This window comes from Talpa occidentalis, unplaced genomic scaffold (assembly GCF_014898055.3).
Source record: "Talpa occidentalis isolate TD23 unplaced genomic scaffold, MPIMG_talOcc4v2.1 talOcc4.12, whole genome shotgun sequence".
NCBI classification, from domain to species: domain Eukaryota; kingdom Metazoa; phylum Chordata; class Mammalia; order Eulipotyphla; family Talpidae; genus Talpa; species Talpa occidentalis.
The window spans coordinates 7,528,256-7,552,449 of NW_023601212.1; the positions used below are offsets into that span (position 1 = coordinate 7,528,256).

General features: G+C 53.1%; 1 protein-coding gene across 1 annotated transcript; it reads left to right on the forward strand.

The window, feature by feature from the left end:
* Positions 1 to 1,535: 1,535 nt before the first annotated feature.
* Positions 1,536 to 20,215, forward strand: THOP1 (thimet oligopeptidase 1). Its single transcript, XM_037505023.2, has 13 exons — positions 1,536 to 1,699; positions 5,160 to 5,372; positions 7,395 to 7,543; positions 8,407 to 8,514; positions 9,622 to 9,724; positions 13,270 to 13,430; positions 13,930 to 14,065; positions 14,874 to 15,240; positions 15,707 to 15,908; positions 17,512 to 17,698; positions 17,894 to 18,022; positions 18,489 to 18,625; positions 19,106 to 20,215. Exons 1-13 carry the CDS (start codon positions 1,543 to 1,545, stop codon positions 19,259 to 19,261), a joined length of 2,205 nt encoding a protein of 734 aa, XP_037360920.1. The 5' UTR covers positions 1,536 to 1,542; the 3' UTR covers positions 19,262 to 20,215.
* The last annotated feature ends 3,979 nt before the right edge of the window (positions 20,216 to 24,194 follow it).

A 24,194-nucleotide genomic window follows, 5' to 3' on the forward strand; every position in this document is an offset into this window, starting at 1 on the left:
ATTCCTAGCCGGCCAGGGAGATACCCACACGGTGCGGCAGACCTCTCCTGTCTCTCCCCCCCCCCCCGCTGCTTCCCTCAGCAGTGTATTTCACTCAATCTGCCTGTTCTGTTCCTCGCTCTGTCTTTGGTGAAGCCTCTCACCCTCCTGCGCCTCTGGCCTGTACCCCAGTTCTTGTATAAAAAAAAAATAGGGGCTCCCCTGGTGGCGCAGCTGTTGAGCTCTGGGCTGCATAGCTGCCCGCGGCCTCTGCAGCACCGGTTAGATCCCTGGCTCCTGGCGAGGGTCCCACATGGCGCACAGACCTCTCCTGCCGCCCGCTGCTCCCCTCAGCAGTGTATTTCGTCAGTCTGCCTGTTCTGTTCCCCGCTCTGGCTCTGGTGAATTCTCTCACCCTCCCGCGCTTCTGACTGTACCCAGGGCTTGTATAAATAAATAAATAAATTTTTAAAAAATCTTAAAAAAATAATAAAGAAGACGGAGTCTTTTGCCCGTTCAATTCTAGTAAAATTTTCTGTGTGCCTTAGATGGTTGGAGATGTGAGTGTTTTAACCTACATCATTGGATATAGGTCAGGTAGTGTTCCAAAAACACATTGGTTTAAGTTTGTCACTCATTTACTGAAACTTTTTGGATTACACTTAATTGCTTACTTTTTTTTTTTTTAAGAGGCACGTATTTTTATTTATTTATTTGTTTGTTTGTTTGTTTTGTTTTGTTTATACATGCACTGGGTACAGTCAGAAGGGTGAGAGAATTCACCAGAGCCAGAGCGGGGAGCAGAGCAGGCAGAAGGACCGAAGTACACTGCTGAGGGGAGCAGTGGGTGGCAGGAGAGGTCTGCGCGCCATGCGGGACCCTCCTCCGGTGGCCGGGGAGCAGCCGGGGATCGAACCGGCACCGCAGAGGCCGTGGGGAGCTTCGCAACCCAGCGCTCAACCGCTGCGCCACCGGGGAGGCCCTAATTGCTTACTTTTTTAAAAAAAAAAATGACACTTGGGAATAGTGTATTATTCAACCTTTCATTCATCACATTATAAAAGAGTACCTTTGCAAGCAGTGTTAACCCTCTCAAAAAAAAAAAACGACCTTTTTTTTTTTTCAAAGTGTGTTTAATTGAATTGACTAATAGGATTCAGCTCACTGTGGAGCATCATTAGACGCTGGAAGTTGGGACAGGACATTGGGAATGGGATAATCAACAAAGCGACCACTAACATGAAGCCTTTAAGAAGAAGAAAACTTACAAAACTAGGCAAATACACAATAGGTAGAAAAGAGGCAACTAATATGGGGACCCGAACTCTGGCAGAAAGACTGGAGGTGAGTCGCGAGTGCAGAGGCTCGCGGGCGCCAGCTGTGCGTGTGAGTTTCCATGGAAACATCCCCAAGGCTCCGCCCCCTCTCCCCTGAAAGCCAATGAAGAGCAGGGAGGGTTGCGGCGCGTGCGCAGAGTGCGTGTGCTCGCCGGCCCGCGGCTGGGGGTGTGGGCGGGGCGCGGACGCGCATGCGTTCTGCTCCCCGGCACACGCGCCTCCCAGCATGCTTTATGCGCGCTCGCGGGCGGGTTCCTCAGTCGCTCAAGCCGAGGCCAGTGAGTGGACAGAGCTGCAGCCTGCGGCGAGTCGGGCAGCGCGAAGAGGACCAGGTGGAGAGAGGGCCCGCCAGTGCACCGCGCTCGCCATGAAGCCCCCCGCAGGTACCGGCCGCCCCTGTTGCGGTCGCATTCGCGAACCCGGGCGCCTTTTGCGCCTTCGTGCCTCCCGGGGTCGCCACTTGGGCCTAAGAGTGGACACTCGAGTCCCTGGACCCGGGTTGGGGGCGGGGCTGCTCGGGCGAGCCCGGGACCTGCTCCCTCTGTAGCCGAATGAATGAACCAGCTTTCCCAGCGCTTCACTCATTCAGCAAACTCCAAGTCGCTTCTGCTATAGATGGGTTGGGCCCTAGAGTGGACTTTGGGGGACCCCGAGAGGGCTAGATGAACTTCAAGAGTCGGACACTCGGCAGAGAAGTAACCCAGGGTTTTAAGAGGGGGCGGCATCAGGGCTGATAGTGCCTCTTTGGAAAGGGCTGTCCTGAGGGCTGCTCTGTGGAGCTGGCATTTGCACCAGGATGGAGAGAAGTCACTGTCCTGTCACAACCTGGGAAAGGAGCGTCCCAGGTGGCAGGAGCCGCGCGGCAAGGCAGGGAGACAGGTCCTCTGTAGTAGGTTTGGAGAGTAACAAGTCCTTTTGGCCAGAACACAACTGGGAGTCCCTTGGACTTTTTTTGTTTGTTTGCTTATTTTTAAGGGGAGCCATTATCACCTGTTCACTGTGTTTTAGAAAGTAAAACAGGTGGTTGGGTCCTGGAATTTTTTCTTGCTCTCCCAGCCTCCTCCAGTTCTTTCTTCAGCTCATTGCTGTAATGATAATGATAATTGTGTTAGTTATAATAGGCATAGTTGAGGTGATTTAGGCCTCAGGTAGGAAGGAATGTTGTCTACTTTGTTTGCTGTGGGGTCCTTAGCTCCAGGACTCTCCTGTGGAATCAATAAAGAATTACATAATGAATGTGTCTGCTCAGATCCCCCCCCCACCCCCCGCCCCAATTCCAGCTCAGCAGGAGGTTATTGTGAGAATTCCAGCTCACACTGATTTATCTTTCCTGAGCTTCTGAAGCCCTTCTTTTCCCCAAGGCTTAAATCAGACCCACAGCCCCTTTTTCTAGAGGCCTGAAAACCAAATTCCCTGCAAGTAGATTTTTCCTTTAGTTCAAAGTGAAGTCTTTCTGCTAGAAAATCTGACATCTTACTTAAGAGCCTTTCTTTTCCTCATTCTGTTTCTGTCGGTGGGCCTCAGTGGGGTTCTCATGCTGTGGGACTGTGGGTGATATGGGGGAAGGGACATTTGTGGTTGTCAAGACTGGAAATACTCCTTGGTATCAAGTGGGTGGGGGTCAGGAATGCTGCTCAGCACCCCTCAGTGCCCAGGTTGATTTCCCATGGGGGATGATCTCACCCTCTTGTCCAGTGACATTTGGTCTATATTTGCATTTCACTGAGGGTTGTTTGACTATAGGGTGCTCCCCTTGGCCTCCTTGTATGTTATGTAATATGTAACATTTGTTCTTTATTGTCTTAAAACCGGGATTCATGAGACTTAAAGACTTATAATCATCGAAACCCTATAGTCATCAAAACCTGTAGCCTGTTTTGTGAAACCTGATGAGCAAGGTTTTGATAAGAGGTTGTGGACTGCAAAACCAGTTGTCACTTGAAAACCTCATGTGGTGTTCAGGGTGCCCAGTGTTTAGCTCTCATTCCCTCATTGAATTCTCGGCCAGTGTGTACTCTGCATTCTGTAGTCACCATTTTCCACATGGGAATCCTGAGACTTAGAGCATTAGTCTTGCTGGTGATCCCACAGCCAGCAGCTGCCAGAGATGGGCCTTCAGACGTCCAAGAATCTGACTTCAGCACCTGCATACGCCTTGGGCTGGTGGTTGTGATCACCCTACCTTTGTAAAGTACACATCTGCTTGTCAGGCCTACCTGTCCCCTTTGCAGGCCTCCACTCTGCACTCAGAATTAATCAGTGTGTGCATCAGGGATTGTAAAACTTGACCTTGTTTTTTACATCCCACAAACCACAAGATTTGCTCATGGGGCTGGACAGTGTGTGGCCTGCCAAACTTGCCCTATACAAACAAGTTTGCTGACCCCTGTTCCATATTCAGACTGCTGGGTCTGTGCTGGGGCTATACAGCTTGGTTTTGCTGACTTCTGTGTCCAAACACACCAGCTTTCTTCCAGAAATCTCCCTTCTGGCTCCCCCCACCACGCATCCTTGTCCTTTACACAGCCCTTTCTCAGAGAGCCCTGGGGTAGGGGAGCTGAGGCTCCAGTGCGGTCCCCAGGGCACTTGTCCATCTTGAACAGTGGAAATCATCTGTGTTAGGAACAGAGGCTCTTCCCCGGTGGGTGGGGGGGGGGTCAGGGGGGATGTGAACAAGTAGAAGAGTCTGCTCCAGCAATCACCTGTGCCTCGTTTTCACCCTGACATGGCTGGGGTTGGATAGTCACTGTTGGCCTGGACGTCCCTCTTCGTGGACACCTGGAGGCTTTGAGGGCGCTGCTGGCTCAGACTTGTGTTTGGTACCTTTAGGGAAGGTTTTTTTTTTTTAATTGTTTATTGAGGTGACATTGATTTACAACATTGATCATATTTTAGGTTCACAACTCTACAAATGTATGCTGTCACGCCAGCGCCCACCATCTGAGCACCAGCAACCCTCTACCATAACCTGGTAGAGGATTGATGAACCTCCTCCCCTTCTGATGCTCCCACCCTCCCCTTCCAATAGTCCTTTTCCAAATGGCAAGAGTCATCTTTTTTTTTTAATCGCTGAATAATATATACACCACATCTTCCTTATCCACGACCTGTTGTTGGCCACTTAGGTTGTTCCCATAACTTTGCCTGTTGTAAATCACGTTGCAATGATTTGCATATATCCCTTTGAGTTAGTGTCTTTGTATTCTGGTTGATAACCTAGGAGAGGGATTACTGGATCATATGGTAGATCTATTTTTAATGTTTTCCAGAGAGGCAAGACTCATCTCTGTCCCCCCCCATTGGGAATGGGAATTCCTTTTACTCTACACCTCCCCAACATTTGTTGCTTCTGATCTTTTTGATTTGGGCCATCCTCCCAGGGGTGAGGTGAGGTATTTTTTCATGGCTTTGTTTTGCATTTCCCTGATTAGTGATAATGAGCATTTTTTCAAGTGCCTTTGGCCATCCATGTGTTTTCTTTCAAGAAGTGTCCATTCCTCTGTAGGGCAGGGGGTTTTGGTTTGTTTGTTTTTACAGTATTATCAACATTTTTGGGGGGGCTGTCCTGCGTACTGTGGGGGTGCTAGGTACACTGACCCCCTCACACTCAACGCCAGGACCACCTCTCCTGATAATCATTGATGTTGTCAGACATTATCTGGGGTCCCCAAGGTCCGAACTTGGGGCAGGATTACCTTCTGCTCTGGAGGGCTAATCTGTGTGTCCTCACAAAGCCCTTGGCCTTGCTTATGTGCATGGGGAAACGGGTTCTCTTCTTCTGCCCTCCCCCTGACCCCAGTTCCGGACTTGAGGTAGACACCGTGGGGTTTTGTCTTTGTCCAGTGTGTGCAGGAGACAACCCTGATGTGGCGACCCCGTGCTCTGTGGTGAACCACCTGAGATGGGACCTGAACGCGCAGCAGATAGGGGAGCTTACCACTCAGCTCATCGAGCAAACCAAGCGTGTGTACGACCAGGTGGGCACCCAGAAGTTTGAGGACGTGTCCTATGAGAGTACACTGAAGGCGCTGGCTGATGTGGAGGTGTCCTACACAGGTAAATCCGGGTCAGGCCCCTGGCAGAGAGGTCCTGGACAGTGACCAAGGGTAGGTGATGCCACCTACCCTCCAGATGGCTCTGAAGGAGCCAAAGGCATCAGGCAGGTTGCGGTCAGCAAGATGCATCCCAGGAGCCCCAGATTGCCCATGTGCTCTGCTCCACATCTCACCTGGCAGGTTACAGCACCTGGGAACCCAGATGGGCCAGTGTGTCAGTAGCACAGCTTGGAGAGCTGGCTGTGGTGCTGGCCTGGAAACTGCAGACCTTCTCAGCTCTGCCCTGCCCCAGGGATATTTTCTTATCTTGGCCCCTTTGCCTTCTCAGCTCCCTCCCCCATACTTGGGTAACCTCATACCCTCAGGGCCTCCTCCCCAAGCTGGGTCCTCTCCTTGGGGTTTGACTGCTCCCTTGAGAGGAGTGAGATGCTGGTGGAGTCGATAAAAGGCCTCCTGGAACCCCTTTTATAGAGAGTGGGGATGAGCAACTGAGAGGTCTTGCCCATGATGACTCTGAGCCAAGGAGACTTAAATGAGGATGCCCCCTGCCCCCAAATCTCTGGAAGAGTCATTTTTCTGGGAATCATGGAGTCATTGTTGAGGGGTGGATGCACAGTGAGGACTGTCACTTGGGAAGAGGCTTTGCACCCCGTCTCTGCCTCCCACCTATCTTGCTTCAGAGTATGGGCCCAGTTCCCAGTCTCTTGTCTCAGGAGGCTCAAGGGTAGAATAATTCTACTTCCTGCTCACTGGGTATAATCAGCCAGACGTTATTTGGTCCCCATCCTCACTTCCACCCCCACGACTTCAGATTTCCTTCTCCATTAAGTCTCCTGAGTCATTTCAAAGGAAACTGAAATCGAATTCTGGCCCTCCCTATTCAGCCCCTTCAGGCAGAAGGCCAGGATCCTCCCCAGGCTGTTGTCCTGTGTTCTGCCTTCAGCCAGCACTACACTGGCCCAGATCCCTGCTGTGTTTGATACAAGTCAGCCCATTGGGCCACTCCTTGTCACCTTCCTCACAGAGAGCGCTCTTGCAGCTGTCAATAAACGACCCAGACCTGGGGTTCCAACTGCAATTTGAATTCAGGTCTCCCTGATGCAAAGTATGTGCTTGTTTTTTAACAACTGCATACCATGTAATCCACCCATTTAAAAGATATAATATTTCAGTGCTTTTTTTCATAAATTCGCAGTATTGTCCCAACTATCATCACAATCTAATTTTAGAACATTTCCATCACCTCAAAAAGAGACCCTGTCCCCATTAGCAGTCACCCCCAGTCCCTCCTCCACCCTCTGGCACCACAACCTCTGTGGCTTTGTCTGTTTGGAAGTTTCTTATCAGGGGACTCACACCCTGTGCGGCCTTGTGTATCTGGCTTCTCTCCCTGAGTGTGGTGTTCAAGGTCCCTCCCTGTGGGTGTTAGTGTCAGAGCTGCCCCCCATTTCGTGGCCCAGTGATGTTCCTGTGTGTGGATGGAGACTGTGTGTGTCTGTTTATCAGTTGATGGATGTGCCAGGTTCCCACAATATGGCTGTTACAGTTTGTGCTGCTGTGTACGTGTGTGTACAGGGTTCTGTGTGGCTGTGTGTTTTCATGTCTTCTGGGTGTGCACCCAGGAATTGCCAGGTCATGTGGTGACAGTTAAACTTGCACTCTTCCAGTCTCACAGTCTCTCACACACCCTCTGTTTAGCAAAGTGAATATGCTTTGTAGATTATGAGGTCATTTGGGAATTTAAAATAGAGCAGCAGTGACTCTCTTTCTAGAATTGAGTCCCTTTTACCTCCCTTGGTTTTGTTGTGCTTCTCTGTCCTTCTTGACCTGGCGGATTGTGAGTTAGATCTGTTCCCTTTTGGTCTGTGAGATCCCCAAGGTCCTGATGGCCTCATTTCTGCGCCCCTGTGCCCAGGGCATGGCCTGGCACGGACAGTGTTCTCTGGGTGAGTCATGGCCTGTGGTGTGGCCAGTTTCCACCTGTTGCCCATTTTCACACCTGACCCGTTGTCTCCGGTTTCAGTCCAGAGGAACATCCTTGACTTCCCCCAGCACATTTCTCCATCCAAGGACATCCGGACGGCCAGCACAGAGGCAGACAAGAAGCTGTCTGAGTTTGACGTGGAGATGAGCATGCGCCAGGACGTGTACCAGAGGATCGTCTGGCTGCAGGTAAGGAGCGGCGCGAGTGCCCGGCCTGAGGGCTCCTCTGGGCATGGTACTGGGCACCCTGGAATAGATCTGGGGGCACAACAGCCTGTGTGGCACCAATGGGTGGCGCCTCCCCACATAGTCATCCTGCTGCTGGACTTGGGAGGGAAGAAGGTGCAGAGTTCTGAGGCAGGTGGTGGGAGACCGCCTCTCAGAGGGACGGGCATGCACCGCCGAGCCGTGCACTTCCAAAAGATTAAAGTGGCTGATTTCATGTTGTGCCTGTTTCATCACAATTTAAAATGACAGTGACAAAGAACAACAACAAAAGCATAAAGTGCCCAGGACTTGTTAGGCTGCCCATGTGCACCATGCCATTTCACTCCCGGCCTCGCCTCATCCTCCTCACCTTATAGGTGAGCCCTGTCCTCGTGCGAGCGGCCGAGGGTCATGCGAGACCACCGCGGCCTGTCCATCCAGGGTGCAGATGCTTCCCATGCTGTTAGTTCGCTCTCTCAGCTGGGGTCGAGAACCTGTGGCCATGTCTCCTCCGGTGCCCGGAGGGCCCTGCCCAGCGCTCACCTGCTGAAGGCCTGTGGGCTGGTTTTGGTTTGGGGCTCTCCCCTGTGAAGTGGCATTGGGGTACAGGTTTGGAGGGGGGGTCGCATCTTCATTTCTCTGGGATAAGTCCCAGGAGTGTCGCTGCTGACTCGTGGTCGTTGTTGGTTTTGCCTTATAGGGAACTGCCCAGCCGCTTCTGGGAGCTCTGTACCCTTTCTGGCTCCCTAAAGCGACGTCTGCGAGGCCTAGTTCTTATGCTCTTCCAGCATCTGTTATAGTCACAGCTTTTCATGTAAACAGAACTTGGGTTTTTCACGTTCTAGGAAAAAGTTCCAAAGGATTCCCTGAGGCCAGAGGCGACGCGGTACTTGGAGCGACTGATCAAGCTTGGCCGGCGGAATGGACTCCACCTGCCTGAGGAAACCCAAGAGGTGAGTGCCCAGCTTTTGGGGGTAGGAGTAGGAGAGCCCTCAACTATTTTGTTATAAAGATTTATTTCATTTACTTATGTATACATGAGCTGGGGTGTAGGCCAGAGGTGTGAGGTGAGAGGATTCACCAGAGACAGAGTGGGGAGCAGAACAGGCAGATCTACTGAAATACACTACTGAGGGGAGCAGCGGGGAGACAGGAGTGGTCTGCTGCACCATGTGGGCAGCTCCCTGGCCGGGGATGGAACTTGTGCTGCAGTGGCTGCTAATAGCTTGATAGCACTGAGACTTAACCCCTGTGCCACCAAGGAGGGACCCCCCAATTTCTTGTGCCCTGTCTGAGGGCCCCCACCTCTGCCTGATTCCATCTCTGACATCTGGACTCCAGAAGTGAGTTCTGTCCAAGTGGCTCTCTCTGCACCTTTTCTGTCCTTGATTCTTCAGAATCGTGAGCATGACTCTTGTGGGCTCCTGAGAGCACAGGGATGTTGGTTCCTCCCATGTTCTGTCCCGTCCCACCTCTGAGCCTTGGCACTCAGACACCAGATGCGGGGTTTCCAGCAGCTCTGCCACGCCAGCAGGGTGGAAGCCCAGGCCTGCTGCTGGCCGGCCTCGTGCCCACAGTGCTCATGGCCCCTTCGCACAGGGCCAGCCGCCTGGGACTGGGGCAGGGCCGGGAGCTGTTCCTTCTGCTCAGCCCCCACATCACCCCCTCACCGTGACAGGGGTGCATTTTTAACTGTTTCTAAAAACCATATTCACCTTGAAAGGATGAAAATTTAGCCATTAACATGTCTAAAAGCTTAGCCTATAGACTGAAGGTAATTCTTGAAGAGGAGGAGTGGGGAGCTCCATGCTGGGGACACCTAGCCAGACCCCTGGCCACACTGAGGCTGACTGGGAGGCGGTGCCGGCATTGCATTCGCGCTGAGCGGCCTGTCTGGGACTCCTGTCCAGTCTCGCGTCCGCTTCCTTGTCTTTCAACTCCCTCTGCTCTTCAGCCACATCTGCCTCTCCTGCCGACTGGGGGGGAACACTCTTATTTTCATGGTGCTCCCCTCTTCCGTGACCCTCCTTCCCCTCCATCCGTTATGTCTTTTTCCTTAGAAAATCAAGAGCATCAAGAAGAAGCTGAGTCTCCTGTGCATCGACTTCAACAAGAACCTGAACGAGGACACTACTTTCCTGCCCTTCACTCGGGAGGAGCTGGGTACGGGCGGGTGGGCACCCCTTCCTCCTCCCATGACGTGGGCAGGCGCACTTTTACGCATCCTCCCAGGGCAAGAGAGAACCTCACTGGGAGCGCTCAGCCATCTCCAGCCTGAGACCCTGCAGCCTTCTGGGGAGTGACTTTCTGCCCAGGAGTCTGCCCCTGACAGGAATACAGCACTGGGCTCGGGTGTGGGCATCATGGGCACCGCTCTCGGCCCAGATTTTCCCTCCAAGCCCTCTTTATTATATTTATTAACATGATCTTAAAAACGAGGAGATAGACTGAATCAGCTTTACCCAAGCCTGGCTGCCCTGGGAATTTCGAAGGGCTGGGCCTAGGCGTCCTTTCTCACCAATCCCCCTTTCCTGACCTCCTGCTCAGTTCCTTCCTGGCATAGGCATCGAGTCCCACTGCATGGTCCTTGACAGTGAAGGCAGAGGCTGTGTTTCCCAGACATGCATGCCCACCCATGCTGCCCCCTGAAATGACCTTCCCTGCCTATTTGCCCAGCCAAGGGGCCTCGCTGCTCAGCCTGGCCTCCAGGTGGGCAGGTGGATCACCAGCATGGAACTGACGGGGGTGAGCCCGCGGGGCCTGCATTTGCAGTGGGCACAGGGGCAGAGGCAGGTCGTGTGGTGCCAGATGAGGTTTGGTTATTTCCTCCTGCTTGTGAGGGGGATGCTTGGGGTCCTTCTGCAACAATGTGGAGAGCGTCAGGAAGTGTGGATAAGCAGGGGTATGACTCGCACCCTCCATCTCGGAGGCCATCTCGTTAAAGTTTAAGCACACTTTCTGACAGTGTTTTTTTCATGTTTGAAGCATCCCACACCTGTGATCGGGGGCCCATTTCTCCTTTGGTATTATTGAGTAACCGCTACTCTTAGCGAAGCTCTTCCTAGATGGTCTTCCGGGTTGGGGAACATCTTAGTTAGCAACACGCACACCAGGGCTTGACCTCGTCTTCTGTTATAGGCCGTTTGGGTGGTTTTCAGGGTTTTAACTTTCAAAAGTAACTTCAGTGAACAAAACATCTTAATTAAGGATAAATTGTCCCAATTTTTCAACTGTTTCCTTTTGTCCAACTTAATTTTAAAAAGTCTTATATTGACCAAATTCTTGTTTCAGGATTACCCTGAATGTGATGGAGAGGGGCTTCCATCCACCAAGACAGATGATATATTTAAGTTTTTTATTTTAACATAAACTTAAGGAAAGATGGCAAGAGTAGCACAGAGAACTAATATGCCTTTACCTTTCACCAGGTAGTTTGCATTTTGCCCTATTTTATTTCTGTCTTGTGCCTTAGTGTGCTTGTGCACATGCGTGGTCTCTGTCTTGCTCTGTGTGTGTATGTGTGTATGTTTGTGTGTCTCCTTGTGTTTTTTCAGTATAATTTTATTTTTGTATAGAAGAACTGGGGTGTAGCCCAGAGGTGTGGGGTGTGAGAGCACTCACCAGAGACAGAGTGGGGAGCAGAACAGGTGGATCCACTGAAATACACCACTGAGGGGAGCAGAGGGGAGACAGGAGAGGTCTGCTGCGCCATCTGGGTCAGCTCCCTGACCGGGGATCGAACCCAGGCCTCAGTGGTGATAGCACTGAGACTTAACCCTTAGGCCACCAGGGAAGCCCTGATACCTCCATTTGCTTTCCTGAATCTCAAGACTTGGTTACGGGGACGCCTTGTCGGGCTGCTCCTGTGGCCTGGCCATATCCCCTCTGTGAGTGAGGATTTCTTGAGAGAAGTCCTGAGACCGAGGTTTATCACATCTGACTTGCTGCCTCCGAGGATGTCTTGGCAATGCTGTCAAATGCGATGTATTTCTTAGTTGGTTTTCTCTCGTGGCTAGGGATTTTCTCTTTTTCCTGAGTTTTTTTTCTTTTTCTTTTTTTCTTTTAAAGATTTATTTATTTATGCGTACAAGAACTGGGGTGCAGGCCGGAGATGCGGGGTGGGGGTGAGAGGACCCACCAGAGACAGTGGGGTGCAGAACAGGCGGATCTACTGAAATACACTGCTGAGGGGAGCAGCAGGGAGACAGGAGAGGTCTGCTGTGCCATGTGGGTAGCTCCCTGGCCGGGGATGGAACACGTGCTGCAGAGGCTGCGGACAGCTTCACAGGTTGCGTCTTAACCCCTTGCGCCACCAGGGAGGCCCATTCCCTGGGTTTGTTTTTTTTTTTTTTCCCTTGATTTATTTAAGAAAAAGCCATTTTCATTCAGTGGCTTTAGCCCATCTCGTTGTTTCCTTTGAAGTGCAGGTTGTCCCCATCCGACCATGAGGAGCCCCGCTGCCCACCTGTCCCTATCATGACCTGGGTGTCTCTCTGCCCGGGATGCTGCTGCGGCTTCTCTTGGTGTTGCCTGCCCAGCTCTGGCTTGATATTTAGAAATAAGATCTGGGCTCTGGCTGTGCTGATTGCATTGGGAGCTGTTGTTTCTGGGCCCTTTCAGCAAACAGAATTAGAAAGTAGGTGTTCGGGTGCACATCCCTGAGTGCACACCTGCCCCAGTCAGCCAGTGTCGGCCTCCCCTTGCCTTCCTGCCTTCTGGACCAGGGGAAACCTGCTGTCTGACAACACGTTCGGGCTAGTTTCGGCATCTGCCGTTTAGGAGGGAGGGTGTCCTGCGTGCCCAGGGTGAGGGTGGGTCTCTTCATGGACTGTTGGATGCTGCCTGGGCCCACAGGCATGAGCCCAGATGCAGTGACTGAGCTCTGCTTGACTGACCATGGAGCACACGCTTGTCAGGGCTGGAACATGGACTTGAGGGACAGAATTTGCTCCTTACGTGGCCCAAGCCTTGCAGAAATCCTACCCCCCCCCTTCATCTCCCACATCTGAGAGTTGAACCCGAATGCTGGGACCTCCCAAATTGTGCCCCATCTGCCACTCCTCACCCTAGTCTAGCTCCCCTCTTCCCTCCATGCAGTGGTGAGTGTCCCAGGCGATTGGCCTCTGCAGGAGCCGTATACCTGGGAACTTGAGGTACAGTGGTCTTTGCCTCGTCTGAGCTGTGAGGCAGAAGCCTCTGGAGATTTTCTGTGGAAGGGCGAAGCCATAGGTAGGCAGCTCAAGAGCAGGGAGACAGTGGGTTGGGCTGCCAGGGTAGGGCAGGGCACACTGCCTGACAGGGGAGCAAGTAGGGCCCAGTGCTGGTGCCATCAACTGAAATAAGATGCAGGGTTTAGGAGGAGACTATCGTTCCTTGGAAGCTCATGCTGGCGAAGGGCCAGGCAGAATTGAGCGTTCCCTTCCTGAGGGTGTCCTGATGATAATGATGCAGATAATGATGATCCCTCCCTCAGAACATGGCTAAGATTTCCAAGATGGAGAGTCTGCTGGGGGTATGGGAGGCCATCCTTGCTGTCTCCTTTCTTAGGGCTGAGAGGCAGGGAGTGGGCAGAGGTCACACCGAGGTGGGGGCAGGGCTGGTGCTATTGCTCCTCGCTGCCTGCTGCATCCCAGTCCCCCTGACCGATCTCAGTTGCGCTCTGGCCCCTGGGCTTACTGTTCCTTTAAAGTCTGATTTCATTCCCACAGGGGGCCTCCCTGAGGACTTTCTGAACTCACTAGAAAAGACCGAGGATGAGAAGCTGAAGGTCACCCTCAAGTACCCTCATTACTTTCCCCTCCTGAAGAAATGCCACGTGCCCGAGACCAGAAGGAAGGTGGAGGAGGCCTTCAACTGTCGTTGCAAGGAGGTGAGATGGCGCTGGGGTCTGTCCCCAGGAATCGTCTTGTCCAGCACTTAGTGGTTGTTGGCTGGCCCGGCAGGCCCTGTGATTGTACGATTGGTCCTACAGTGTGGGGTTCTCTTCTGAATGGGCTTCCGTTTCTCCTTATCGAGGAGTTGGATGGTCTCATTATGTCACTCCTGTGAGCGTGGGTGGCTGGGGTGATCCCTCACAGGTGCCAAGAGCCAGTGCCCTGGAGCCTGGGCTGGGCCCTCCTGAGAGCCCTGGCCTACACTGCTTCCCGCTTGTGGCCTTGGGAACTTCATAGTTTCTTGACCCCAAAAGAAACTCAAGTTTCTAGAGAAGCACCTGTCATGACAGGATAAAATAGGTAGAAATCGGAGCCAGGAGGAGGGAAGAAAGCCAGAGGTGAGAACGTTGCCAACCTGAAGGCCCAGCAGCCTCTGAAACCGCCTGGTGCGGTGGCGGGGCAGGGGCAGCAGCACATGGCTGTTTGTGTTTCCAGGAGAACTGTGCGATCCTCAGGGAGCTTGTGACCCTGCGGGCCCAGAAGTCTAGCCTGCTGGGATTCCACACGCACGCCGACTACGTCTTGGAGATGAACATGGCTAAGACCAGCCAGGTGGTGGCCACTTTCCTAGGTAACCCCTTGCCTTTGGCAGCGTCCCACTCTCGGGGTCCAGGAGTGGGTCTTGGGGTGGCCCCAGGGGTGTCAGACATGGGACTCCTTTCATCTTGGCAGGATGTTGCCTGTGAGAGCCCTGCTCTGTCCACTCTTTTTTTTTTTTAATTTTTTTTTAAATATTTATTTATTTATTTATGCAAGCACTGGGTACAGTCAGAAGTGCGGGAGGGTGAGAGAATTCACCAGAGCCAGAGCGGGGAGCAGAGCAGGCAGAAGGACCGAAGTACACTGCTGAGGGGAGCAGCGGGCGGGGAGCAGCGGGCGGCAGGAGAGGTCTGCGCGCCATGTGGGACCCTCCTCTGGTGGCCGGGGAGCAGCCAGGGATCGAACCGGTGCTGCAGAGGCTGCGGGCAGCTTTGCAACCCAGCGCTCAACCGCTGCGCCACCGGGGAGGCCCTCTGTCTACTCTTGAGGTGCACTGTTGACGTCCCCTATTGCTTGATTCAGCCTTGAGGTCCCTAATAGAATGATTCGGTGTTGGGCTCAGGAGGAGGCCTGGCTCTGCCCACTCCTGGTGTGTGACTCTGGACAAGCGTCTCCTCATCCAGTCATCCTTTTCTCCTTGGGAAAAGTGACACCTGGGGCTGTCCCAGGCCATGTGGCCCTGCCCCATGCTGTTAACTTCTCCCTTCCTTCCCCAGCAAGGCACCAGACCAGGGAAGCCAAGGGCAGCTCATCGGGGCTTAGCCAGAGTGGGGAGGCCATGGGGGCCCAGAGGAGGCTGCTATGGGGAGGTAGCCTTACCTGTCCCCATCCCTCCCTAGATGAGCTGGCCAGGAAACTGAAGCCCCTGGGGGAGCAGGAGCGGGCAGTGATGCTGGAACTGAAGAAGGCCGAGTGTGAGCAGCGGGGCCTGGCATTCGATGGGCAGATCAACGCCTGGGACATGCGTTATTACATGAACCAAGTGGAGGAGACACACTACAATGTGGACCAGAACCTGCTCAAGGAGTACTTCCCCATGGAGGTGGTCACCCGCGGGCTGCTTGGCATCTACCAGGAGCTGCTGGGGCTGACCTTTGACCTGGAGCAGGACGCCACTGTGTGGCATGAAGATGTGCGGCTGTACTCGGTGCGAGATGCAGCCTCAGGGAAGGTCATTGGCAAGTTCTACCTAGACCTCTACCCGAGGTGCGTGAGAACTGCTGCTCTCTGCATGGTATGCATGTCGGCCACTGTGCAGGACCAGGGAGGGTCCGGAGTATGCATGGTGCCTGGGGGGCTGAGACCCTGCTGGGCCCCTACCTCGAATCTGCTCCCCTCCCAGAAAGAAAGTACTTCTTGGGCCTCCCCTGGTGGCTCAGCGGTTGAGCGCTGGGCTGCGAGGCTGCCTGCAGCCTCTGCAGGGCCGATTCGTTCCCTGGCCACCGGCGAGGGTCCCACAAAAAAAAAAAAAAAAAAAAAGAAAGAAAGAAAGGAAGTACTTCTTGAGTGCATGCACCCAGTCACCTCATGGCAGCCAGCTGACCGATTGAAAGAGTCATGGGTGGCAGAACTGGGGATTGTCCTGGGTCATCAGCCCTCCAGGCCAGTCAGTGAGCAGAGCAGAGCAGACCCGAGCCCTGGCCAGCCTGGCCTGACCTGTCTGCCTCCCCAGGGAGGGGAAGTATGGACATGCTGCCTGCTTCGGCTTGCAGCCTGGCTGCCTACGGCAGGACGGGAGCCGCCAGATCGCTGTCGCCGCCATGGTGGCCAACTTCACCAAGCCCACCCCGGACGCCCCCTCCCTGCTGCAGCATGATGAGGTGGAGACCTATTTCCACGAGTTTGGGCATGTGATGCACCAGCTCTGCTCTCAGGTGGGCATGGAGGTGGGGTGGGGTAGGGTGGGGCAGGGCAGGGGAGGGTACTGGTGGGTGTGGAGGAAGTTCCTCCCTGCTTGGTTGTTCATCAGAACTTACACCAACACGGTAACGCCCTGTCAGTTCCCATCACAAAATCCCACGACAGGCCTAAACTACAGAAACCTTTCTTTTGGGGGCCAGAGGTCCCCATCCAGGTGTTGGCTGGGCCACTTCCTCCTGAGGCCTCTTCTCGGCTTGTAGATACCGACATCTCCCCGAGTCCTCGACGGTCTCCTGTGCCTGCCTGTGTCCTACTCTCCATCTCTATGAAGACACTGGCTAGGCTGGCCTGGCACCACCCCAGTGACCTTATTTTATTGCCTCTTGAAATACCCCATTTCCAAATACAGTCACTTGAGTTCCTGGGGGGCTAGGTCCTCACAGGAACTTGAGGGAATCCAGTTCAACCCGTAATAGCCTCTCAGAGAGCCGTTGAGAGCATTAAATGAAAATAATACATGTAACTTGCTCAGCACAGCTTGGTGTGTACAGGCTGCTAACGGACAGTAACACCGCTCCCGTGACCCATTGAGAGCCAGAGATGTAGCCAGAGCCGGGGCCCTGGATCAGCGTGCACAGCAGTCAATGAGGCCCCTGTGCGTGCTCTGGCTCCCCACACAGGCATGCTGTCCTGAGAGCAAGAATGTTCTCAGAGGCTACACATGAACATGGTGACTGGTGCTCAGTGGTGTTAGTCTGTTCACTAAGTGTGCAGCCATCACTAATTCCAGAACATTCCATCAACCCAAAAAGATCCTTCATTCCCATTAGCATTCACTGTTCTGCGCCCCGTATCCCTCAACCCTCAGCACCAGGCACCATGAACCCACTTCCAGTCCTGGACGTTTCTCATCAGTGGACTCATACTGCGTGACCTCGTGTGTCTGCTTCTCTGCCTGAGCATCGTGTGTCCAGGGTCCCTCCCATGGTCACGAGTGTCAGAGATGCCCCCTTTTCATGACTGCTGTGTGGGTAAACCACTTAGAAATATATTCTGATGATGTTTTGTCTGTTAACTTCTTTCCCTCATGACTTGCACTTTCTGTGCCCTGTCCAGGAAATCGTTTACCAGATCAAGGCACTAAGATTTTCTCCTATTTTTTTTCCTTGAGATTTTATCCTTTGTCTGTTGTCCATTGTGAGTTAAATGTTGTCTGTAGTGTGAGTAAGGATTGCCACTCCCTTCCAGTAGCTCCTCAGGCCAAGCCAGCGTCTACACCGTGCCTGGGCCCACAGGCCCTCGCTGCCTCTGAGCACTTGGTGTGTCCTGATCACATCACTTCTCACCACTCACCACCTCTCTGCACAGGCCACCGAGATTATTTCTTGTATCTGGAACATTGTTCTGCCAGCAGCCCTGAAGCTCTCTCATCCCTTCTTTAATATACACTGTTGCTACTCTTCATAGTCTAGGGGAATGGAGACCCACACCAGCATTGTTGTCCACCCACCCAGCGTGCCTAGGAGGGCACCTTGTACCTGTATGCCCAGGTAAGGCCCGGCGGGGCTGGCCCAGCGGGGTCTGAGCATCCCTGCGGCACTCTGCCCTCCCCTGCAGGCAGAGTTTGCCATGTTCAGTGGGACTCACGTGGAGCGGGATTTTGTGGAGGCCCCATCGCAGATGCTGGAGAACTGGGTGTGGGAGAAGGAGCCGCTGCTGCGCATGTCCCAGCACTACAGGACGGGCAGTGCCATCCCCCAGGAGCTGCTGGACAAGCTCATCAAATCCCGGCAGGCCAACACAGGTGCCCGCCAGGCGACCTCCTGCCCATCTTCAGACTGGGGGAGGAGGGGCTTCCTGCTGCTCCCAGCCCCTGGTGCCCACGCCATACCAGGCAGAGGCTTCCTTGTGCCCTTGGCGGTGTGTGGTTCCTGCACCACAGGCTGGAGAGGGCTCAGGTGAGAACAGAGCCAATCTCCTGCTTCCCTCCTCCCTCCAGGTCTCTTTAACCTGCGCCAGATTGTCCTGGCCAAGGTGGACCAGGCCCTGCACACACAGACAGCTGCAGACCCGGCTGAGGAGTATGCCAGCCTCTGCCAGGAGATCCTAGGGGTCCCAGCCACACCAGGTACCTGCTTTTTGCTGGGCCCATCTTTGAAGTCAGGGTCTTGACCAACCCAGGGGCAAAAAAGACCAAATGAGTCATGAAGGAGTCAGACCAGTTACAGGCCTGAGGCCCCAGAGAAACAGGCATCCTCTGGTCTTATTTCTGCCCTGCATGCCTGGGCCTGTCACTCAGCAATAGAGGGGCAGTTTGTCAGTGGGTAAGGGTGGTTCCATGCTTCTTGCCTGCGGCAAACCTCAAAGCCTTGCTTGTGTGTAAGCAGCTTCCAGCCCAGCCCAGCACCTGTACTCCTGCCCTCAGCATTCCCTTTGGCTGAGTGGCCTTCTAGATGTTTTGGGCCTGCTGCCCCTCTTCCAGGTTGGGGGGTGTCTGATGGTGCTGCTCTGAGAGCCCCACTCCTGGGAAGGAGCACTGAGCGGGGCAGCAGCCAGGCCGGGCTGCAGCAGGAGCCTAACCATGTCTGTCACAGGGACCAACATGCCCGCGACCTTTGGCCACCTGGCGGGTGGCTATGATGCCCAGTACTACGGCTACCTGTGGAGCGAGGTATACTCCATGGACATGTTCCATACGCGCTTCAAGCAGGAGGGTGTCCTGAACGGCAAGGTGAGGGCAAGGGAGGGGTGCCCTACCTGGGGGCAAGTGTTTGACTTGGAATTATGCTCAGGACCAGGAATGGCTGGCCTTGACCTTGGACCTAAATGTCCTATAGCTGGCCCAGGTGGTCTATGGAGCCAAAGCCCTTGGTGGTGTCTTTTGGTGTCTTTTGTGGGTGCTAGAACCCCGAGGGGACTGCACTCTAGACCCTCGTGCAGCAGGGTCTTGGCTGGCTTCCTGGCTCTTTGTTCAGTCATAGTAGGGCCTCAGCCACCCCTGTTTCAGGGCTCAGCTGCAGCTTCCACCATGTGTGTATGTGAAGGCCCCCCCAGGAGTTTCTGAAGGAGGCAGGTCTTGTGCGCATGTGCACACACATGCTCACACATGCTCCTTCATGATGCTGACAGGACAGTCCTCTGGGAGCAGGCTGAGGGGGCCCATCTGGGAGGCCACAATTCCTTACCCAGCCCTGTTCCTTTACCCTGGCAGGTTGGCATGGATTACAGAAGCTGCATCCTGAGACCTGGTGGTTCCGAGGATGCCAGTGTCATGTTGAAGCTCTTCCTGGGTCGAGACCCCAAGCAGGATGCCTTTCTCCTCAGCAAAGGGCTGCAGGTGGAGGGCAGCGAGCCCCAGGCCTGTTGACCGCGCTTGGCCAGGTGTCCTTGTTGGAACAGGCTCAGCCCTGCCGCCCTGGTGCCTTACCCCCTGGCCAGGACTGGGCAGCCTCCAGCAGTGAGGAATGGGTGGGGGGAGGGAAGGGAGAGACTGTTCGTTCTCCCTTTTCATTTCTCATCCAGTCTCTGAACCCCCCCGCTTGGTGGCCAACCTGGGTGGAAATGGTCTTATTTGAGGTATCTGGAGAGTTCTGTTATCCCTTCAGGACCTCGTATTTGTTGCACTAACACAGCCCTTCCTGGAAAGTTTTCCTAGTTAAAAGAAAGTTCTTTGAAATGCAGCCATTAAAAATCAAAAAAGACAGACTGCTGGCCTGGCTCCCTAACCCTTCTGCACAAATTAGTTGAACTTGAGTTGTCACGCTTGGAATGAGCCCTGCTGTTTCCTCTGAACCCTTGACTTACCTGATTGGGATCAGTCCTCAGGCGTGGGGACACCTGGCAGGTGAATGGTGCTCACTGTGCTGGAATGTTCCAGATCATGACTTGTTGGGTCACTGGAAAATGGTTGAGCTGTCAGAGTGAGTGCGGCCAGGGTGTTGGGGGCTCCATCTGACCGTGTCAGGCCCCAGCGGGGATCAGTCACTAATTGGTATCTGTTTCCTGACACCGTCGTGTCTGGAAAAACCCTCCCCACCCCTGTGCAGTCCTGACCGGCTGTGAAACCAGCCACCGTCTTGGGGGAATGAAGTAGCCAAGGCCACTACCTGAGCACACCCAGCCAGGAGCCCTCGCCCACAGGGCCGGCTGCCAGCTCTGGCTTCACTCCTCCTGTGGCCAGTGTTTGGAAATTTGATAAAGGGGAGCTGGTTTATGATTAGCAGCCACAGCTGCTGTATCCTGTCATTGCCTTCCTTGTTCCCTGACCTTGAGGACCTAAGGCAGATGCGCCCAGAGACAGGTCCGGTGCCCATTCTCCAGCTCTGACTCAGTCCTGGATGTGAGAAGTGTGGTGAAGCCTGGACTGCCAGGAGGCAGCCTTCTAGGTCCTCTGGCAGCTTTTCACAAAGGGCATGGTGATGTCTTTTGGTTGCAGTAAAATTAGGAAAAGTCCTTTACCACTTAGGCAGGATGGGTGGTTGTCCGGGGCCTCATATTTTCCCTGTATGAACCCTGCTTCCTGCCCCCGAACCACCCCTTCCACCCTCTGCCCCACCTGCAGGCTGCCAGCCGTGCCCATCTCAGTTCTCACTTCTGGGGCCAGGCTGCCCCCTGTGCCCAGCTGCCTGAAGGCTGGGAGGTCGTGGACTAGGCTGTATATTCTGGTGCAGACCTGGCTTGGGGCTTCCTTGGCTCCTCTCTCAGGCTCTGGGGCAAGGGAGGAGTTTTCGTGACAGCTTGCCCTGCAGAGCCAATGGGCGTGCTCACTGGCCAGAGGGCTGTGCCAAAAGGCAGAGGTGGATGTGGGGTTTAGGCAGCTCTAGGTTCTTAAACTGCCTGGGCCTCAAATGCAGGAAAAGATTGCCCTTCCCCCACCCCCACTCATCCCCAACACAGGTCATACCTGACTCTTGGCAAGTCTTGGGCTATCTCCCTGCACGTAGTGCCTACCTGGCCTTCTCTTGGCTCCTGAGTCCAACCAGGTGTGTCACCAGCACCCATGCAGCAGCTGTGCATGGGCACGGCCTGCAGGTGGGACTGTCTTGAGGGACCTGCCTGGCTCGCTCGCTGACCTTGCCCCAGGCCTGAGGCAAGACCCAGTGGCTCCTTGACCTTGCTGAGTCCCTGCCCTCATGTCTGTTCCTCCCTGTGGCTCCCCTCTCCTGCATTTCTAGTTGCCAGAGGACTTGGTGGGGGTGGGGGGGGCACAGATTCTGGTTGTGAGGGCCCCTTACCACATGGAGACCATCATTTGAGCCCCAGGAGGTGGGGCACTGCAGCCTGAAGAGAGCCCCCCTTCACACACCATGCAGCTTTCTCCAGCCACTTGCTTTTCCTTCCTAGCATATAGATTCCTGATTCACTCCCTCACTTTCTTCATGCCCTTATTTTAAGATGTCTTCTTGGACATCCCTAGCTAAATTCCAACTCTCTCTGTATATCCCATGACTGTCTTTTCAGCACATATCACTACTGAACTTATGGCCTATTTACTTGGATACTTATCTGTTTTCCATGTACACTCTGCCACACCCCATATATGTTCTTACTCTGTTCTGAGTTCCATCTCCTGGTGCTGAGCCCAGTCAGTCTGTCAGAATCAGTATTTGCAAAATGACTGAACCAGGGAGGCAGACTGCAGTACTGGAAATGGCCAGTGGGTGGCAGGACCTCCACATGTTCAAGGCTCCTCTCTAAGAACCAGGGGGCCCTGGGTGGAAGCCATCCTCAGATGTGTGACAGTCTTGATCTCCTAGACTTCCTGTTCAAAAGAAGTACAGTATGGGCCACATGTAATTTTATTATTTTTTTTCAAAGATTTATTTTTTTATTTATACAAGAGCCAGGGTACAGGCCAGATGCACAAGGGGGTGAGAAGATTCACCAGAGACAGCAGGGAACAGAACAGGCAGCTGAGGGGAGCAGCGGGTGAGACAGGAGAGGTTTGCTCTCCATATGGGTTGCTCCGAGGCTGGCGGGGATCGAACTGGCACTGCAGAGGCTGCGGACAGCTTCCCAGCGCTGCACTCCACCTACGCCACCAGGGAGGCCCCACATGTAATTTTAAATCATTTAGTGACCAAGTAAAAATAATATGTCAAATTTAACCCAGCATAACCGAAATATTTTAATGTGTAATCAATATAGAAAGTTATTAATGATCTTTTTTTCTAACAGAGTCTTTGGAATCTGATAGCTGTTTAACGGTATGACATAGCTCAGTTAAAATGGCACATTTCAAGACTCAGCAGGTGCAGCACTGGACCAAAAGATAGCAAATGAAATCTAGGGCTTGAAGGCCATCTCTGCTGAAGCTGGGCCATCTCAGGCCCAGGACTGCCCCATGGCTTGTGTTGAGGTCTCTGCCCTGGTTCCGCCTTCTAATATGGATCTGGTAACACCCATGTCCAACCAAGCGCTGAGGGGGTGCTTTGTAATACAATTTGCATCTGGTGAGCTCCCCATGCTTGACAACCTCTCCCCAAGAAGGGAGATTGACAAAATGAACTTGTCTCATCGGTGACGTCGATGAATGCATGACACAGCCCTCCCTGGGACCACATCTTCACGAGGTTTTGCTAGTGAACTTTCTCCTCCATAGGGATGGTTTGAGTTGGGCATTTTCTTGTCCTTTCAGGCTACATACAATATTTTATTGATCACCTAAAGCAGGTGCCCCAGAATAATGCATCCACAGAGGGTTAGAAGAAAGCAGGCTCCCCAGTTTGATGAAAGTTACCCAGAATCCCATTTATCTGATCAATGAAAGGGAAGTGATGAAAGACAGTTGGTATTTGTTTCCTAGGTGTGGAACATTAAACCTAAGGAATCTGAGCACATCAAAATGGATTAAAATTCAATGTGTCCAGTTAATTTTTTACATTTACCCAAATTTGGAACCATGGGTTTGTTTATCCAGGAGACAATGAGTAAGACAAGTAGAAAGATGAGACATTATATGGCAATCTCCAGTGTCTGAAGATTTGTTCTCTAAGGAGTCAGTTATCTACTTAGCCCTTAACCCAAATAATTAACAATATTTTATAATATGGTCCAAAAATAGTGAGACCACACTTACATAACTTACTACAGTATATTCTTTTTTTTTTTTTGTGGGACCCTAGCCGGCAGCCGGGGAATGAATTGGCACTGCCCGCAGCCTCGCAGCCCAGCACTCAACCGCTGCGCCACCAGGGGAGGCCTGATTACAGTATATTCTTAGAATTGTTCTTTTTTTTTTTTTTTTAAAGATTTATTTATTTATTTATACAAGCACTGGGTACAGTCAGAAGTGCGGGAGGGTGAGAGAAATCACCAGAGCCAGAGTGGGGAACAGAACAGGCAGACTGACAAAGTACACTGCTGAGGAGAGCAGAGGGCACTGCAGGAGAGGTCTGCGCGCTATGTGGGACCCTCGCCAGTGGCCAGGGATCAAACCGGCACAGCAGAGGTCGCAGGCAGCTTCGCAGCCCAGCACTCAACATCTGCGCCAGCAGGGGAGGCCCAGAATTTTTCTTTTTTTTTTTAAAGATTTATTTTTATTTATACAAGAGCTGGGGTACAGGCCAGAGTCATGGGAGGGTGAGAGACAGAGCAGGGAGCAGGACAGGCAGACTGACTGAAGACTGACTGAAATACACTGCTGAGGGGAGCAGCAGGCAAGGCGGGGGAAGTCTGCCTCGCCATGTGGAATTCTCCCTGGCTGGCCAGGAATCGAACCAGCGCTGCAGAGGCTGCGGACAGCTTCACTGTACTGTGCTCAACCCCCTGCACCACCAGGGAGGCCTCAATTCTTAGAATTGTTCTGTTGTTAATCTTGTATTGTGCCCAATTTATAAACTCAACTTTCTCATAGATGTGTACATGTAGGGGAAGACTTAGCACATAGAGGGTCCAGGATTATCCCTGTGGCTTCAGGCCTTCACTGGGTGGTCTGAGGAGTAGTGTATTCATTAGACCCTTATGAGTTAAAACTGTAGAATTGTAAAGGCTCTGTTCTCCTAAGTAGTATGAATCTGCTGTGATCTGAATATTCATGCCCCCCATTTGTGTATTGTAACTCTAGTGCCCAATGTGATGATATAGGAGGTTTCTTTGGGAGGCGATTAGGTAGACGGCTCCCTCTGCTGTGGTGGACACCTGACAGTGTGGCACCATGAGCACAGACTTTCAGCCTCCAGAACTGTGAGAAATTTCTGTTGTTTATAAACCACCCAGTCTGGCCTTTTGTTCGGCAGCCTGAGTAGACTAAGAATCCACCCCTGAATTTGTGTCCATCCTCTTTGAATTCACAGTCCAAT

What these genes read in the sequence shown, in the direction of transcription:
- THOP1 (XM_037505023.2), top strand. Translation starts at nt 1,543, where the DNA reads ATGCTTTATGCGCGCTCGCGGGCGGGTTCCTCAGTCGCTCAAGCCGAG. An exon ending in AGAGGATCGTCTGGCTGCAG is followed by an intron (nt 7,544 to 8,406) that starts GTAAGGAGCGGC and finishes TTCACGTTCTAG; the next exon opens with GAAAAAGTTCCAAAGGATTC. An exon ending in AGGGGTCCCAGCCACACCAG is followed by an intron (nt 18,023 to 18,488) that starts GTACCTGCTTTT and finishes TGTCTGTCACAG; the next exon opens with GGACCAACATGCCCGCGACC.